At 46.7% G+C, this 15,727-nt stretch overlaps 1 protein-coding gene across 5 annotated transcripts in view; it reads left to right on the plus strand.

The window, feature by feature from the left end:
• EXOC6B (exocyst complex component 6B) overlaps positions 1 to 15,727 on the plus strand; it is a 1,013,473-nt gene that overhangs the window by 514,090 nt on the left and 483,656 nt on the right. For all 5 annotated transcript variants that reach the window (XM_030190960.1, XM_030190961.1, XM_030190962.1 and 2 more), the window contains exon 12: positions 14,711 to 14,782. In XM_030190960.1, the coding sequence (XP_030046820.1) occupies positions 14,711 to 14,782 (72 nt within the window). The remainder of the gene's footprint in view (positions 1 to 14,710; positions 14,783 to 15,727) is intronic.

Consider the following 15,727-nt stretch of genomic DNA (forward strand, 5'->3'; position numbering starts at 1 on the left):
AAAATAGAGAAGGGCTATTAACAACTAATAGTTTTATTTAGCATTAAATACGAAATTATATTTTTCAGAACTGATAGGCACTCCTTTGCCTGATAGTAAAGAGCTACTTGACCTAGTTAAACCATCTGACTAGGGCAGATGACTTAACTTCGGAAAATGATACACCTATTCCTGATGCAGATAAATGAGCATACTATTTCAGTACAAAAGTTGAGTCACTAAAGAAACAACTGGATTCTAAATGGCAGGCATTTTTAATAACCGATAAAACTACCAAACAAGTTCAGGCAGACCGAGTGTGGTCAGAATTTTCAGAAATTACATTTTGTTTGTTCTACACTTGATTAACCGCCTTTCATTAGATACAGTCAAAGGGGTTTACATATACTACATCTGCAATATATTATTGAAAAAATATGGCAAATCTAAGTGTTATTTGGTTTCATGTCCAAACTGTCCTCATTTGGGTTCCAGGGCTCTGTCCTCTCCTGGTTCTCCTTTTATCTCTCCCACCATACCTTCAAAGTACATTCTCATGGTTCTTCCTCCACCCCCATCCCGCTCTCTGTTGGAGTTCCTCAGGGATCCGTCCTTGGACTTCTTCTTTTTTCAATCTACACCTCTTCCCTGGGCTCCCTGATCTCATCTCATGGTTTCCAATATCATCTTTATGCTGACGACACCCAGCTTTATCTCTCCACACCAGACATCACTGTGGAAGCCCAGGCCAAAGTATTGGCCTGCTTATCCGACATTGCTGCCTGGATGTCCAACCGCCACCTGAAACTGAACATGGCCAAGACCGAGCTTATTATTTTCCCACCTAAACCCACTTCTCCTCTCCCTCCACTCTCTATCTCAGTCGATAACACCCTCATCGTCCCCGTCTCATCTGCCTGCAACCTCTGAGTCATCTTCGACTCCTCCCTCTCCTTCTCTGCGCATATCCAGCAGATAACCAAGACCTGTCGCTTCTTCCTCTATAACATTAGCAAAATTCGCCCTTTCCTCTCTGAGCACACCACCTGAACTCTCATCCACTCTCTCATTACCTCTCGCCTTGACTACTGCAACCCACTCCTCACTGGCCTCCCACTTAGCCATTTATCCCCCCTTCAATCCGTTCAGAACTCTGCTCCACGTCTTATCTTCCGCCTGGACCGATATACTCATATCACCCCTCTCCTCAGGTCACTTCACTGGCTTCCGATCAGATACCGCATTCAGTTCAAGCTTCTCCTACTCACCTACAAATGCACTCGATCTGCAGCCCCTCCTTACCTCTCTACCCTCATTTCCCCTTACGTTCCTACCCGCAACCTCCGCTCTCAAGACAAATCCCTCCTTTCAGTACCCTTCTCTACCACCGCCAACTCCAGGCTCCACCCTTTCTGCCTCGCCTCACCCCACGCCTGGAACAAACTCCCTGAGCCCATATGCCAGGCCCCCTCCCTGCCCATCTTCAAATCCTTGCTCAATGCCCACCTCTTCAATGTGGCCTTCGGCACCTAACCACTATACCTCTATTCAGGAAATCTAGACTGCCCCAACTTGACACTTCGTCCTTTAGATTGTAAGCTCCTTCGAGCAGGGACTGTCCTTCTTTGTTAAACTGTATAGCGCTGCGTAACCCTAGTAGCGCTCTAGAAATGTTAAGTAGTAGTATTTATTAAGGGATCGCCCACATTTTTTTGTGGAGGCAGTACCACTGGCTAAACTATAAATTCCAAGCAGATAATTTTCATACCTTAGGAGGTGATAGAATATTAGCCCCTATTCTGAAGAATAAAAAGGCTAGTGTACAAGATCTGTCCAGTTATAGATCTGTAGTCACCATACCCCTATTAACAGAGGTTATGGAAGGATGGATCACCAAGCAGCTAGAGAACTGTACTGACAGTTTTGATATTTTTTTACCTCATTCATCTGGGTTCTGGAAAGGACATAGCACCAAGACTGTAGTAGGGTCTCTGATCGCATATGATAAGTCATTGTTGAGTTGTGGCCGAGATCAGTGCTTAACCAATTTGATCTTTCAAGTACTTTTGATCTTGTGAATCATAAAACCCTCCTACAGATACCGAGTTATTTCAGGATCTCGTCAGGTCTTTAAATGGTTTGAAAGTTGTTGTTTCTTAAGCTAAGAGAACATATTAAGTGAAAATAGGCTGTGGTGTCCCCCAAAATTCTCCTCAATCCCCAATTTTATTCAGTTTAATGGTGCAGAACTAGAGAAAGTTAAGGCAAAGAGTTTCATTTATACAGATGTTAGTTTTATTCCCCATATTGACAAACGACAATAATAGTTTGGAGAGTATTGGAACTTGTTTAAACTTGGTAATAAAATTGGGTCCTATCTTACAAATTTGAACTTAATAAGGGCAAAAAAAAATTTTGTGTATAGGTCCTTCTGATGAGATTTGTAACAGCCCACTATTTTCGACTGTAGGTAATAACTATACCTTTGACAGTTCAGCACAAGTTCTTGGGTTCAGGTTGACAATTTACTATGGAATTCCAGGTCAACCAGTTAATAAAGAAATCCTCTTTCCTTTTGAGCCATCTATTTTTTGACTGGTAGTCCAGTCCCTCTTATTGTTACAACTACACTATTGTAATGTAGTTTATTTTGGCTGTTCAAAATTAAATTAGACAATTCAAAACACCTCCGTTAGACTGATATTAATTTACAAATTCAACAAAATTATGCCATATTTTTTGAAACTTCATTGGTTGCCAACAGAGGCTCAAGTACAATTCAAAGTGTACTTTAATGTTTAAAATTCTGTACGGTGATGCTCCTTTGTACATGGTAGCATTTATACAGTTCCCAGTACTAAGAAATTCCTATGTCTCATAACTTTTTCTCTTACTCCATTTTCTAAGTGTTAGTAATGTTAAATTATATAAAGTACTAACTTCCTCCTTTTTATACCAAGCCCCTCTAATATGGAATTTATTATCCACTCAAGAAAAATGAGAAATTATTTGCAATATAGAAAAACACCTAAAACGTTTCTTTTTAATAAGCATGTTCTTACTAACTGCTAGTGGAAGAATGTTGACTGATTGCTGAAATTAATTAAAAGAAATGGCCTAGTTCTTTGGTTTATTGTGATGCACAAAGAATTGTAAAAGTTGATACAGAATTAAAGAACCCTATGTTATGTTGTGAATTTGCTTGGATGGGGGCCACAGTGTTAACTTTCAGCTCAAAGATTTTGATTTTAGAGGTATAGTTGCACATGAATAATATCCTGGAAAGGAGAGTAGTAAAAATTTTAATAACATTCCTGCAAAGAATTATGGAAATAAACATTTTCATAAAATCAGACAGTTTTGTAACCATAATGGGGTGATTTTATAAGGTAGGTCTGCTCTAACAGTGTTTAATTTGCACAAATTGCCCAAGATATAGCAACTAAACTTACATACATACACACAGTGTATTTGCATAAGTTTGGCTGGCCTGGTTGCAAATATGTGTGTGTCTGACAGCAGGTGTAATTTTGGTGCGGTTTTAAGAGAAAGTATTTTTAATTTCCTTTTTAATATTGGTGTAACTTGTGCTCATTCCTGCTGGGTAAATTAGGCATTCTGTTATGAAATTATCCTCAGTATACTTAAAGGACTGTTTCAAATATTCTGTTATGAATAGAAGGGAATCTATACAGTATATCAAGTATTCCCACACCAGGGGAGATGGATATGTTTGCAGACCAAGGCCCCTGTTTAAAAATCTGCACACTAAAATTAGTGCATTCTAGCGCTAGAGACACCCATATATTCCTTAAAATGTTTTTTATTTATAACCATTTAAATTTTTACAAGCAAGAAAACAACTTGCCAGAAATACAGAAAAAGTAATATATAGGAATTATTTCAGTCAGGTAATTCTTTTCTCTTCCTTGGACCACTAAATAGGGAGAGTGAAACAAGACAAGGAGATCCCCTCCTCTTTTCTATCTACACTTCTTCCCTTGGTTCATTAATCTCATCCCATGGCTTTTCCTACCATCTCTATGCTGATGACTCCCAAATCTACCTTTCTACCCCTGATATCTCACCTTGCATCCAAACCAAAGTTTCAGCGTGCTTGTCTGACATTGCTGTCTGGATGTCTCAACGCCACCTGAAATTAAATATGACCAAAACCGACCTTCTCATTTTCCCCCCCAAACCCACCTCCCCGCTCCCCCCGTTTTCTATTTCTGTTAATGGCTCTCTCATTCTCCCCGTCTCCTCAGCTCGAAACCTTGGGGTCATCTTTAACTCTTCTCTCTCCTTCTCTGCTCATATCCAGCAGATTGCCAAGACCTGTCGTTTCTTTCTTTACAACATCCGTAAAATCCGCCCCTTTCTTTCCGAGCACTCTACCAAAACCCTCATCCACACCCTTGTCACCTCTCGTTTAGACTACTGCAAACTGCTTCTTGCTGGCCTCCCACTTAGTCACCTCTCCAGTCAGTTCAAAACTCTGCTGCCCGTCTCATCTTCCGCCAGGGTCGCTTTACTTATACTACCCCTTTCCTCAAGACCCTTCACTGGCTCCCTATCCGTTTTCGTATCCTGTTCAAACTTTTTCTACTAACCTATAAATGTACTCACTCTGCTGCTCCCCAGTATCTCTCCACACTCGTCCTTCCCTACACCCCTTCCCGTGCACTCCGCTCCATGGATAAATCCTTCTTATCTGTTCCCTTCTCCACTACTGCCAACTCCAGACTTCGCGCCTTCTGTCTCGCTGCACCCTACGCCTGGAATAAACTTCCTGAGCCCCTACATCTTGCCCCATCCTTGGCCACCTTTAAATCTAGACTGAAAGCCCACCTCTTTAACATTGCTTTTGACTCGTAACCACTTGTAACCACTCGCCTCCACTTACCCTCCTCTCCTCCTTCCCGTTCGCATTAATTGATTTGATTTGCTTACTTTATTTATTTTTTGTCTATTAGATTGTAAGCTCTTTGAGCAGGGACTGTCTTTCTTCTATGTTTGTGCAGCGCTGCGTACGCCTTGTAGCGCTATAGAAATGCTAAATAGTAGTAGTAGATCAATTAAACAGCAAACAGAAAAAAAACCGTGGTATTAACCTGATTATCCTCAGATATTACTCATCTAATTCATTATTCCACATTGATCATCTGGTTGATCATCCTTTTAAAGTAATAATTGAGGAAATATTTCTGAGGAAAACTTTAGGAGTCATACCCGGAACTCTGGGAAAAACAATAATCTCGATATTAATCATCTATAATAATGTTCATTTTATTATTCAAAGTTTCTGGTCTATTATCATTTTCAAGATCATAACCACTTCTTGCTTGTGTAGAATCATTTGTTATATCAATTTTTCACTCTCAAAGGGTTCAGTTAAATTGTCCATGTAACTCTCTAATAAAAGAGACACTCATATATTCCTATGGGTGTCTCTAGCATTATCTTGCTAATTTTTAGCACACGTTAAAAACACTAGCACATCTTAGTAAACAGTGCCCTAAATGAGCAAACACTGAATAAAATAAGTACAGTGAGATCTAAACTAACAGATCTCCGCTCTGTATGTTCCAGTGTCTTGCTTAAACAGAAAGGTTCTTAGGTTTCTGAAAATACCTATAGATGTGGTGATAACTAAAGATGCATTGTCTCAAAGTAGAACAATGTGCTGGTTGTTTTTGCCGCCACGATTTCTGAAGTAATGATGATAGAACATATAAAAACTAACCAATGTGAAGGTTTCATGATGGCACTTTAATGATTTGGAGAGGTTATGTGTGAATAAACCATGGAAATGTCTGTGATGAAGCCATTCAGACTTCTTGAAGGAGTTGAAAGTCCATTTTTAATTTGAACCCAGAATCACACACATTCTCCGAGGACAAGCAGGCTGCTTGTTCTCACGACTGGGTGACGTCCGCGGCAGCCCCCACCAACCAGAAGAAGCTTCGCGGGCGGTCCGCACGCGGGGCACGCCCACCGCGCATGCGCGGCCGTCTTCCCGCCCGTGCGTGACCGTTCCCGCCAGTCTTTTCTTTTCCGCGCCTGAGGAGAGTCGTGCTGTCGCCGCTCTCCCTTCGCAGCCCCGGAAAGACCGTCGCGATTTTGTTTAGTTTTGTTTAGTTTTTTGGTTACCGTGTGCCCCAGTTTCTTTTCTTTAAAAAAAAAAAGAGCACGCGCTCCTTTTTCCCTCGTTTCTAGCGAGGGGCGTCGCGTTGCGGCCTTGTGGCCGCGCGATCGATTTATTTTTTCGACGACTTTAACTTCGCCGACGCGATTTTTCCGTCAATGTCCTCGAAGGTCCCGAGTGGATTTAAGAAGTGTGGTCGGTGCGGCCGGCCGATCTCGCAGACCGACACCCACGCTTGGTGCCTCCAGTGCCTTGGGCCGGAGCACAATATCAAGTCGTGTTCCCTGTGTCTCGGTCTCCGGAAACGGACTCAGGTTGCGAGGCAAGTTCTGCGGGACCGTCTTTTGGAACTTGCGCCGTCCCCTCGACGTCGACTTCGACGGCATCGGTATCGACGCCCGGTCCTTCGGTACCGGTATCGATGCCCGAAAAATCGGCATCGATGGCATCGACCCCAGGAGAACAGGTCCCGTCGGCCCGCCAGTCCTCCGGTGAGGGTAGAGGTGAGAGACCGCGTGGGCAGTCGGCCCCGGTCACTCCTTCAGCCCGTGGCCCTCGGGACCGAACCCTGTCTGACCCGGTTCCTCGGGACCGAGGGGGATCGACCTCCTCCTCCTCCATACCACCCGGCACCGGTGACGGGCACCGTAAGAAGGCAAAGAAGCACCGTCACCGGTCGCCCTCGACGCATCCAGCTCTCGGTACCGGAGAGGAGTCGACGCCGAAGCGTCCGCATCGAGAGGAGAGGTCCCCCTCGGTGGTGGAGGTACCGCCACGTCAGGGTCCCAGCACTTCGGTGCAGTCTCCTGGACCCGAGCAGCTTCCGGCACCGATGCCTCTACCGGCCCCCACGTCTTTCCCGACAGCGGGCCTGGATGAGTGCCTCCGAGCCATCCTTCTGGGGATCCTGGAAGGGCTGATGCGCCAGGCTGTGCCGGCGCCGGGGGTGCTTGCGCCCTCGGCGCCAATGACTGTGGCGCCGGCGAGCTCTAGCCCGGTGCCCAGGTCGTCGATGCCGCCGCCGCTTGCGGCGCCGGTCTCGACCGCCACGCAGGTGGAGTCCCCGTCGACGTCGATGGAGGGAGCTTCGTCCCCGCCGGCGCGGGAGTCCACCGCTCGACGACACCGAGGCCTTGGTGCCTCGACGTCGAGCCGGGCCCGGTTCCGGACTCAGCTACATGAGCTCATGTCCGATACCGAGGAAGAGGCCTCGTGGGGGGAAGAGGAGGACCCCAGATATTTCTCCTCAGAGGAGTCTGCGGGTCTCCCCTCGGACCCCACGCCTTCACCAGAGAGAAAGCTCTCGCCCCCTGAGAGTCTCTCTTTTGCCTCCTTTGTGCGGGATATGTCTATTTGCATTCCCTTTCCCGTGGTCTCTGTGGATGAGCCGAGGGCTGAGATGCTCGAGGTCCTCGACTATCCATCACCACCTAGAGAGTCCACCACGGTACCGCTGCACAATGTCCTCAAGGAGACACTGCTTCGGAACTGGATGCGACCATTAACTAATCCCACCATCCCCAAGAAAGCAGAGTCCCAGTACAGGATCCACTCGGACCCAGAGTTAATGCGGCCACAATTGCCCCATGACTCGGCGGTCGTGGATTCTGCTCTCAAGAGGGCACGGAGTTCGAGGGATACCGCCTCGGCGCCCCCGGGGCGGGAGTCTCGCACTCTGGACTCGTTTGGGAGGAAGGCCTACCAATCCTCCATGCTCGTGACCCGCATCCAGTCATACCAGCTCTATACGAGCATCCACATGCGGAACAATGTGAAGCAACTGGCGGACCTGGTCGATAAGCTCCCGCCGGAGCAGTCCAGGCCTTATCAGGAGGTGGTCAGGCAGCTGAAGGCGTGCAGAAAGTTCCTGTCCAGGGGTATCTATGACACCTGTGACGTGGCATCTCGTGCTGCGGCCCAAGGTATAGTGATGCGCAGGCTCTCATGGCTGCGTGCCTCTGACCTGGACAACCGCACCCAGCAGAGACTGGCCGACGTCCCTTGCCGGGGGGATAACATTTTTGGTGAGAAGGTCGAGCAGCTGGTGGACCAACTGCATCAGCGGGAAACCGCCCTCGACAAGCTCTCCCACCGGGCGCCTTCAGCATCCACCTCAGCAGGTGGACGTTTTTCCCGGGCCCGGCAGGCTGCGCCCTATTCCTTTGCAAGGCGTAGGTACACCCAGCCGGCCCGAAGGCCTCGCCAGGCACAGGGACAGCCCCAGCGCGCTCGTTCTCGTCAACAGCGTGCGCCTAAGCAGCCCCCTGCGCCTCCGCAGCAAAAGCCATGGACGGGCTTTTGACTGGATCCACGGGAACATAGCCGCCCTCAAAGTGTCCGTACCGGACGATCTGCCGGTCGCAGGGAGGTTAAAATTCTTTCACCAAAGGTGGCCTCTCATAACCTCCGACCAGTGGGTTCTCCAAATAGTGCGGTGCGGATACGCCCTGAATTTGGCCTCCCTGCCACCAAATTGTCCTCCGGGAGCTCAATCCTTCAGCTCCCATCACAAGCAGGTACTTGCAGAGGAACTCTCCGCCCTTCTCAGCGCCAATGCGGTCGAGCCCGTACCACCCGGGCAGGAAGGGCAGGGATTCTATTCCAGGTACTTCCTTGTGGAAAGAAAACAGGGGGGATGCGTCCCATCCTAGACCTGAGAGGCCTGAACAAATTCCTGGTCAAAGAAAAGTTCAGGATGCTTTCCTTGGGCACCCTTCTGCCAATGATTCAGAAAAACGATTGGCTATGTTCCCTGGATTTAAAGGATGCATACACTCACATCCCGATACTGCCAGCTCACAGACAGTATCTCAGATTCCGCCTGGGCGCACGGCACTTTCAGTATTGTGTGCTGCCCTTTGGGCTCGCCTCTGCCCCACGAGTGTTTACAAAGTGCCTCGTGGTGGTGGCGGCGTATCTACGCAAGCTGGGAGTGCACGTGTTCCCATATTTCGACGATTGGCTGGTCAAGAACACCTCGGAGGCAGGAGCCCTCCGGTCCATGCAGTGCACTACTCAACTCCTGGAGCTGCTGGGGTTTGTGATAAATTACCCAGAGTCCCATCTCCAGCCAACCCAGTCTCTGGAATTCATAGGAGCTCTGCTGAATACCCAGATGGCTCAGGCCTTCCTTCCCGAAGCGAGGGCCAACAACCTCTTGTCCCTGGCTTCGCAGACCAGAGCGTCTCAGCAGGTCACAGCTCGGCAGATGTTGAGACTTCTGGGTCATATGGCCTCCACAGTCCATGTGACTCCCATGGCTCGTCTTCACATGAGATCTGCTCAATGGACCCTAGCTTCCCAGTGGGTTCAAGCCACCGGGAATCTAGAAGATGTCATCCGCCTCTCCACCAGTTGCCGCACTTCACTGCTCTGGTGGACCATCCGGACCAATTTGACCCTGGACGTCCATTCCAAATTCCGCAGCCCACGAAAGTGCTGACGACGGATGCATCTCGCCTGGGGTGGGGAGCTCATGTCGATGGGCTTCACACCCAGGGTCTGTGGTCCCTCCAGGAAAAGGATCTGCAGATCAACCTCCTGGAGCTCCGAGCGATCTGGAACGCACTGAAGGCTTTCAGAGACCGGCTGTCCTACCAAATTATTCAAATTCGGACAGACAATCAGGTTGCAATGTATTACACCAACAAGCAGGGGGGCACCGGATCTCGCCCCTTGTGTCAGGAAGCCGTCGGCATGTGGCGGTGGGCTTGCCAGTTCGGCATGCTCCTCTAAGCCACATACCTGACAGGTGTAAACAACAGTCTGGCCGACAGACTGAGCAGAGTCATGCAACCGCACGAGTGGTCGCTCCATTCCAGAGTGGTACGCAAGATCTTCCGAGAGTGGGGCACCCCCTCGGTGGACCTTTTCGCCTCTCAGACGAACCACAAGCTGCCTCTGTTCTGTTCCAGACTACAGGCCCACGGCAGACTGGCGTCGGATGCCTTTCTCCTCCATTGGGGGACCGGCCTCCTGTATGCTTATCCTCCCATACCTTTGGTGGGGAAGACCTTACTGAAGCTCAAGCAAGACCACGGCACCATGATTCTGATAGGCCCTTTTGGCCCCGTCAGATCTGGTTCCCTCTTCTTCTGGAGTTGTCCTCAGAAGAACCGTGGAGATTGGGAGTGTTTTCCGACTCTCATCTCGCAGAAAGACGGAGCGTTGCTGCACCCCCAACCTTCAGTCCCTGGCTCTCACGGCCTGGATGTTGAGGGCGTGACTTCACTGCGTTGGGTCTGTCTGAGGGTGTCTCCCGTGTTCTTGCTTGCCTCTAGGAAGGATTCCACTAAAAAGAGTTACTTTTTCAAGTGGAGGAGGTTTGTCGTTTGGTGTGAGAGCAGGGCCCTAGAACCTCGTTCTTGCCCTGCACAGAACCTGCTTGAATACCTTCTGCACTTATCAGTAGTCTGGCCTCAAGACCAACTCAGTAAGGAATCACCTTAGTGAGATTAGTGCTTACCATTATCGTGTGGAAGGTAAAGCCATCTCTGGAGAGCCTTTAGTCGTTCGATTCATGAGAGGCTTGCTTTTGTCAAAGCCCCCCTATCAAGCCTCCTGCAGTGTCATGGGATCCTCAACGTCGTCCTCACCCAGCTGATGAGACCTCTTTGAGCCACTGAATACCTGCCATCTGAAGTACTTGACCTGGAAGGTCATTTTCTTGGTGCAGTTACTTCAGCTCGTAGGGTCAGTGAGCTTCAAGCCCTAGTAGCTCATGCTCCATATACAAATTTCATCACAACAGAGTAGTGCTCCGCACCCACCCAAAGTTCCTGCCGAAGGTGGTGTCGGAGTTCCATCTTAACCAGTCAATCGTCTTGCCAACATTCTTCCCAAGGCCGCATACCCGCCCTGCTGAACGTCAGTTGCACACATTGGACTGCAAGAGAGCATTGGCCTTCTACTTGGAGCGGGACACAGCCCCCACAGACAGTCCGCCCAATTGTTTGTTTCTTTCGACCCTAACAGGCTAGGGGTTGCTGTCGGGAAACGCACCATCTCCAATTGGCTAGCAAGATTGCATTTCCTTCACTTACGCCCAGGCTGGGCTGGCTCTTGAGGGTCATGTCACGGCTCATAGTGTCAGAGCCATGGCAGCGTCAGTGGCCCACTTGAAGTCAGCCACTATTGAAGAGATTTGCAAGGCTGCGACGTGGTCATCTGTCCACACATTCACATCACATTAACTGCCTCCAGCAGGATACCCGACGCGACAGTCGGTTCGGGCAGTCGGTGCTGCAGAATCTGTTTGGGGTGTAAATCCAACTCCACCCTCCAGGACCCGAATTTATTCTGGTCAGGCTGCACTCTCAGTTAGTTGTTTCGTAGTCAATTTCTGTTATACCCTCGCCGTTGCGAGGTTCCATTGACCTGGGTTCTTGTTTTGAGTGAGCCTGAGAGCTAGGGATACCCCAGTCGTGAGAACAAGCAGCCTGCTTGTCCTCGGAGAAAGTGAATGATACATAACCTGTAGCAGGTGTTCTCCGAGGACAGCAGGCTGGATTGTTCTCACCTACCCTCCCTCCTCCCCTTTGGAGTTGCGTTTTCATGTTGTTTCTTGCTTGTCATTCAACTGGCGGGAAACGGTAACGCACGGGCGGGAAGACGGCCGCGCATGCGCGGTGGGCGTGCCTGCGTGCGGACGTCACCCAGTCGTGAGAACATCAGCCTGCTGTTCCTCTTGAGAACCCTGCTACAGGTATGTATCTTCACTGTCTCTGATAGCTAAGAACCTGTGTAGATTGTTCTCTTTAAAAAATGATTATGTATAGATGGTGGTGAAGGAGCGTAAAAATAAATACACAAGAAGGATTTCTCACAAATTAATATCTAATTGAGAAGGATGGTGGAAGAGGAATATTTTTATTAAAGTAGCCTTTATTAAATATTTCTGTGCAGTTGAACTAAACACTGCAATCTTAAAGGTGAAAGTAGAAGCACTGTCAGCAATGTGAGACTACTAATGGAAGGAAGAAAAATTATCTTTTCACCCAGTAATATAAGGTTTTTGAGAGCAACTAAGTTAAATAATCCTTAGTTTAGGAGTTGGTTAACAGGTTTGTAGTTAAATAAAGACATCTTTTTATCTTCTGGCCTCAGTTTCTGCCAGGTTTCTCGATAGAATGATGTGACAGTCTGATGAGAAGATCCATTTTTCAGTTACTTGTTACTGTTTCCTAATTGCACATTCTTTTATCCACTGTTCCAAGTTCTGAGAATAAACACTGTTTTTTTACAGGGCTTCAGCAAAGAGCTGAAACTGAACTCAAAATGGCGGTGTCTCTTACATGGGAGTCCCTTACATGGAAGTGAAGCCCTGCCCAGTGCAACCCAGGATGCACTGGGCAGGGCAGGGTGCCGCTATTTTGAGGTAGCTTCCACAGAGGAGGGAGGGAGTACTAGTCCCTCTCTTCCTTCAACTTCGAAGTAGGCCGCCAGGAGGGGATGTCCAGCTTGCAGTCCCACTGGACCACCAGGGTATTTTCAACTTTGAGGGTGGGGTGCTGAAATATCTAGAGTAACCAAAAGAAATCTTTTGCCTTTATCAAGGCCAGTTTTAACACCATCAAGAAGAGAAATCAGCAATGTCTCAGTGTCATGATGACCACGAAATCCAAATTGCTGCTGATCTAAGATTTTATATTTTTGCAGATGGTTATCCAGTTGCATCAAAGCAGCTCTTTCAATTATCTTTGAAAAAATGGCAATGAAGAAATTGGCTGATAACTGTCAACTGCAAAATGATCTAACTTTGTATTCTTAATCAATGGTTTAACAGCAGCTATCTTAAGACTTAAAGCCCTTTTACTAAAGGGTTGCTGCACGGCAACCTGGAACAGCTGCCGGTGGTAGTTCTGCCTCAAGTGTGTGCCATTTCTGATGCTATGGAATTTGTTTCCTTAATTATTAGCATGGTACTAACCCAGCGGTAATCGGTGCAGCACCATGTACTGCTGGGTTACACAGAGCTCTTACCGTCCCCTCAGTGGGTGGTGGTAAGTGCTACTCCCTGCATGGCCACGTGGTAAAGGGCCCTGATGTGTGACAAAAATGGCCACCACCTCTACCTTTTTACCGCAGCTTGGTAAAGGGGCCCCTAAGTGACTTATTAACTAACTGTATATAAAGCTCAAGAAAAGAACTCTTGAGGGCTTTAATAACCGAAGAGTGAACTATACAAAAGGAGTTATTAATCCCAGCCAGAATTTTCTTTAATTGATCTGAAATAACAGAAAACTCAGACCAGCGATCTACTCCATTAAAAGGGCTAAAAAATCTCAGCAGGAAAAGGGGAATATTATCAAATTGACATACTAATCTTTGCACTTTTAGGCACTGAGGGGCACTTCAGAGAGTTTGGTTGGAGTTGGAGCCCAGATTACCAGCTGTTGGATAATTGAAGGTTGCATATTGGGACACTACTGTATTTCTGAGTCAGACCACCCTGTGTCTGTGGAGAAGTTTCACATCGTTATAATGCTAATAAAATGGCAGTACTTGAAGAAAGAGCCAATTAGGCACAATTATACCACACAAGAATATCCTTCCCACCAAACCAATGGTAGTGCCTTCCATCCACAAATTAGCTCCTGTGTCTCCGAGAAAAAAATATTTTCATTGAGTAGTAAAAATTAGTTACGTCAGCAGGTGCATTAATTTCCAGTACTGATTCTAGAAAGTCATTGCCCACCTCAGTGGGAAGTCATCAGTTTATCAAATCTATGTGAATAGAGAGTGCCTTCGGATGTAGAAAAATTTCAAATCTTAGAGTAGTCCAAAGGCCTCAATTTCTCATAGCATTGCATGCAAAGAGTACTCAGGATCCAAAGGAGAAGTAAAGTTAAGTACAGTTTTAACTCGCATTTTATTTTATTTCTGGTTTTAACACATGTCCTTTAATGGCCTGAATTGAATATTTCTAAGCACATTTTGATATGTTACCTCTACATATTACTACACACTCAGTGAATCAGTGCGTGTACACTCACAACCAATAAATCCTAAGTGGCATTATTATTATTACTATGATTTATTGGTTGTGAGTGTACACACAAGGTGCGTGAATCAGGATCAAAATTTGAACCACCTCTACATATTACACCATATGAACTCCAGAGAGTTGTGGTTCGTTAGAAAATTAACATTGCATTTTTTACTATAGTCTTGATATATTGGCTCCACAGAGAAAGATTGTGCATACTTTTTCCTGTGTGGGCTTTGGCAAGTGTTTAAGTGAAAGTATGTATGTACTTCTGCTTCGAAAATTATTCCAGAGAAAGTACGCGCTTACATTTCCACCTGCTGTTTTGAATCACAGAATTTTCATGCATACTGTCAGAAATATGTTTGCAAATACAAACCCTACCCCACTTTTCCCTTTTAGTGAGTCCTTCCTCCAAGTAGGTGAGAGTTTGTGTATAGAGGATGTAGAAAGTTTGCCTGCATATTGGGTGCACAGTTTTCTGAAGGTCTACTTCTGCTCATAAAGCATTGTTTTACCCACAGACATGTGCTTGAAAATTACTATCCTAGAGTTTGGTGGTTATTTGTCTTCTTTTCTCATCCTTCCTTTTTTAGTCCTATTGTTCTGATCCAAACTTGGTGCTGGACCTGAAGAACCTTATAGTTCATTTTGCTGATACTCTCCAGGTAGGTGCAGTGGGTATGTATTGTATGAGAGTTGCTGAAATCTTGCAGCCATAATTTCTGTGTGAACTCCTTGTGCATGTGCATTCTCTCTCTCTCTCTCTCTCTCTCTCTCTCTCTCTCTCTCTCTCTCTGTCTGGCTGTACCTGAAAAGTGCTGCTTCATTAGCTCCTGAAAGCAAATTAAACATGTATTAAGTTAGTCCAATAAAAATATATTACTGTTTTTTATTAACCTCTACTTATGTGCATTCAAGTGGGCTAACAAGGCAGCCTCACTATTTTATGCATCATTTCTGAGATCGACAGCACTGTTCATTGTCATCTATGAGGGTGACATTATGTAAGGCCCTGCCAGAATTACCCTTCCAGTGTCTTTTAAATTACAAATATTGAGAAATGTGTGCTGAAAACTATGCAAAATGTAACTGAAACATGTTGGACTTTACCGAGAAGAACCTGACGCTTTAAAGGATTTATGATGGGGACTGTAACTCAGTACTAGTTGGTATGAAATGGAAAAACAGGCAAGGGATATAGGGTCTCTCTCTGTATGGGAAGCCAAGCACTATATTTAGTTCTCGTGTTCTGGAATCTGAAGACAGTAAAGCATATCTTTAAATTGTTGGGTAATGGTTTTAAAAATATATACTTTGGTTATGGGTGGTTAAATTAGTGTACTGATCTTAGCATACTGATGTTAGCATGAACATTGCACTCAGGGCTGACTCAAGGCATGGACCAGGTGAGTCACTGGCTAAGGGTGCCAAGCCTCAAGAGCACCAAAAACCATCCTCACAAGCTTCTCTGCTTTGGCAATTTCCTGATCCTTCCAGTGGAGTCATCTCCACTCATGCCCCCAACAACTTACAGAGCCACAAACCCCCTTCCCACCTCTTCCTGGGCTGCCTCTGTCTCACTGAGTCTGATGCTGCTCTCTCCACTATTT

This window comes from Microcaecilia unicolor, chromosome 2 (assembly GCF_901765095.1).
Source record: "Microcaecilia unicolor chromosome 2, aMicUni1.1, whole genome shotgun sequence".
NCBI lineage: Eukaryota > Metazoa > Chordata > Amphibia > Gymnophiona > Siphonopidae > Microcaecilia > Microcaecilia unicolor.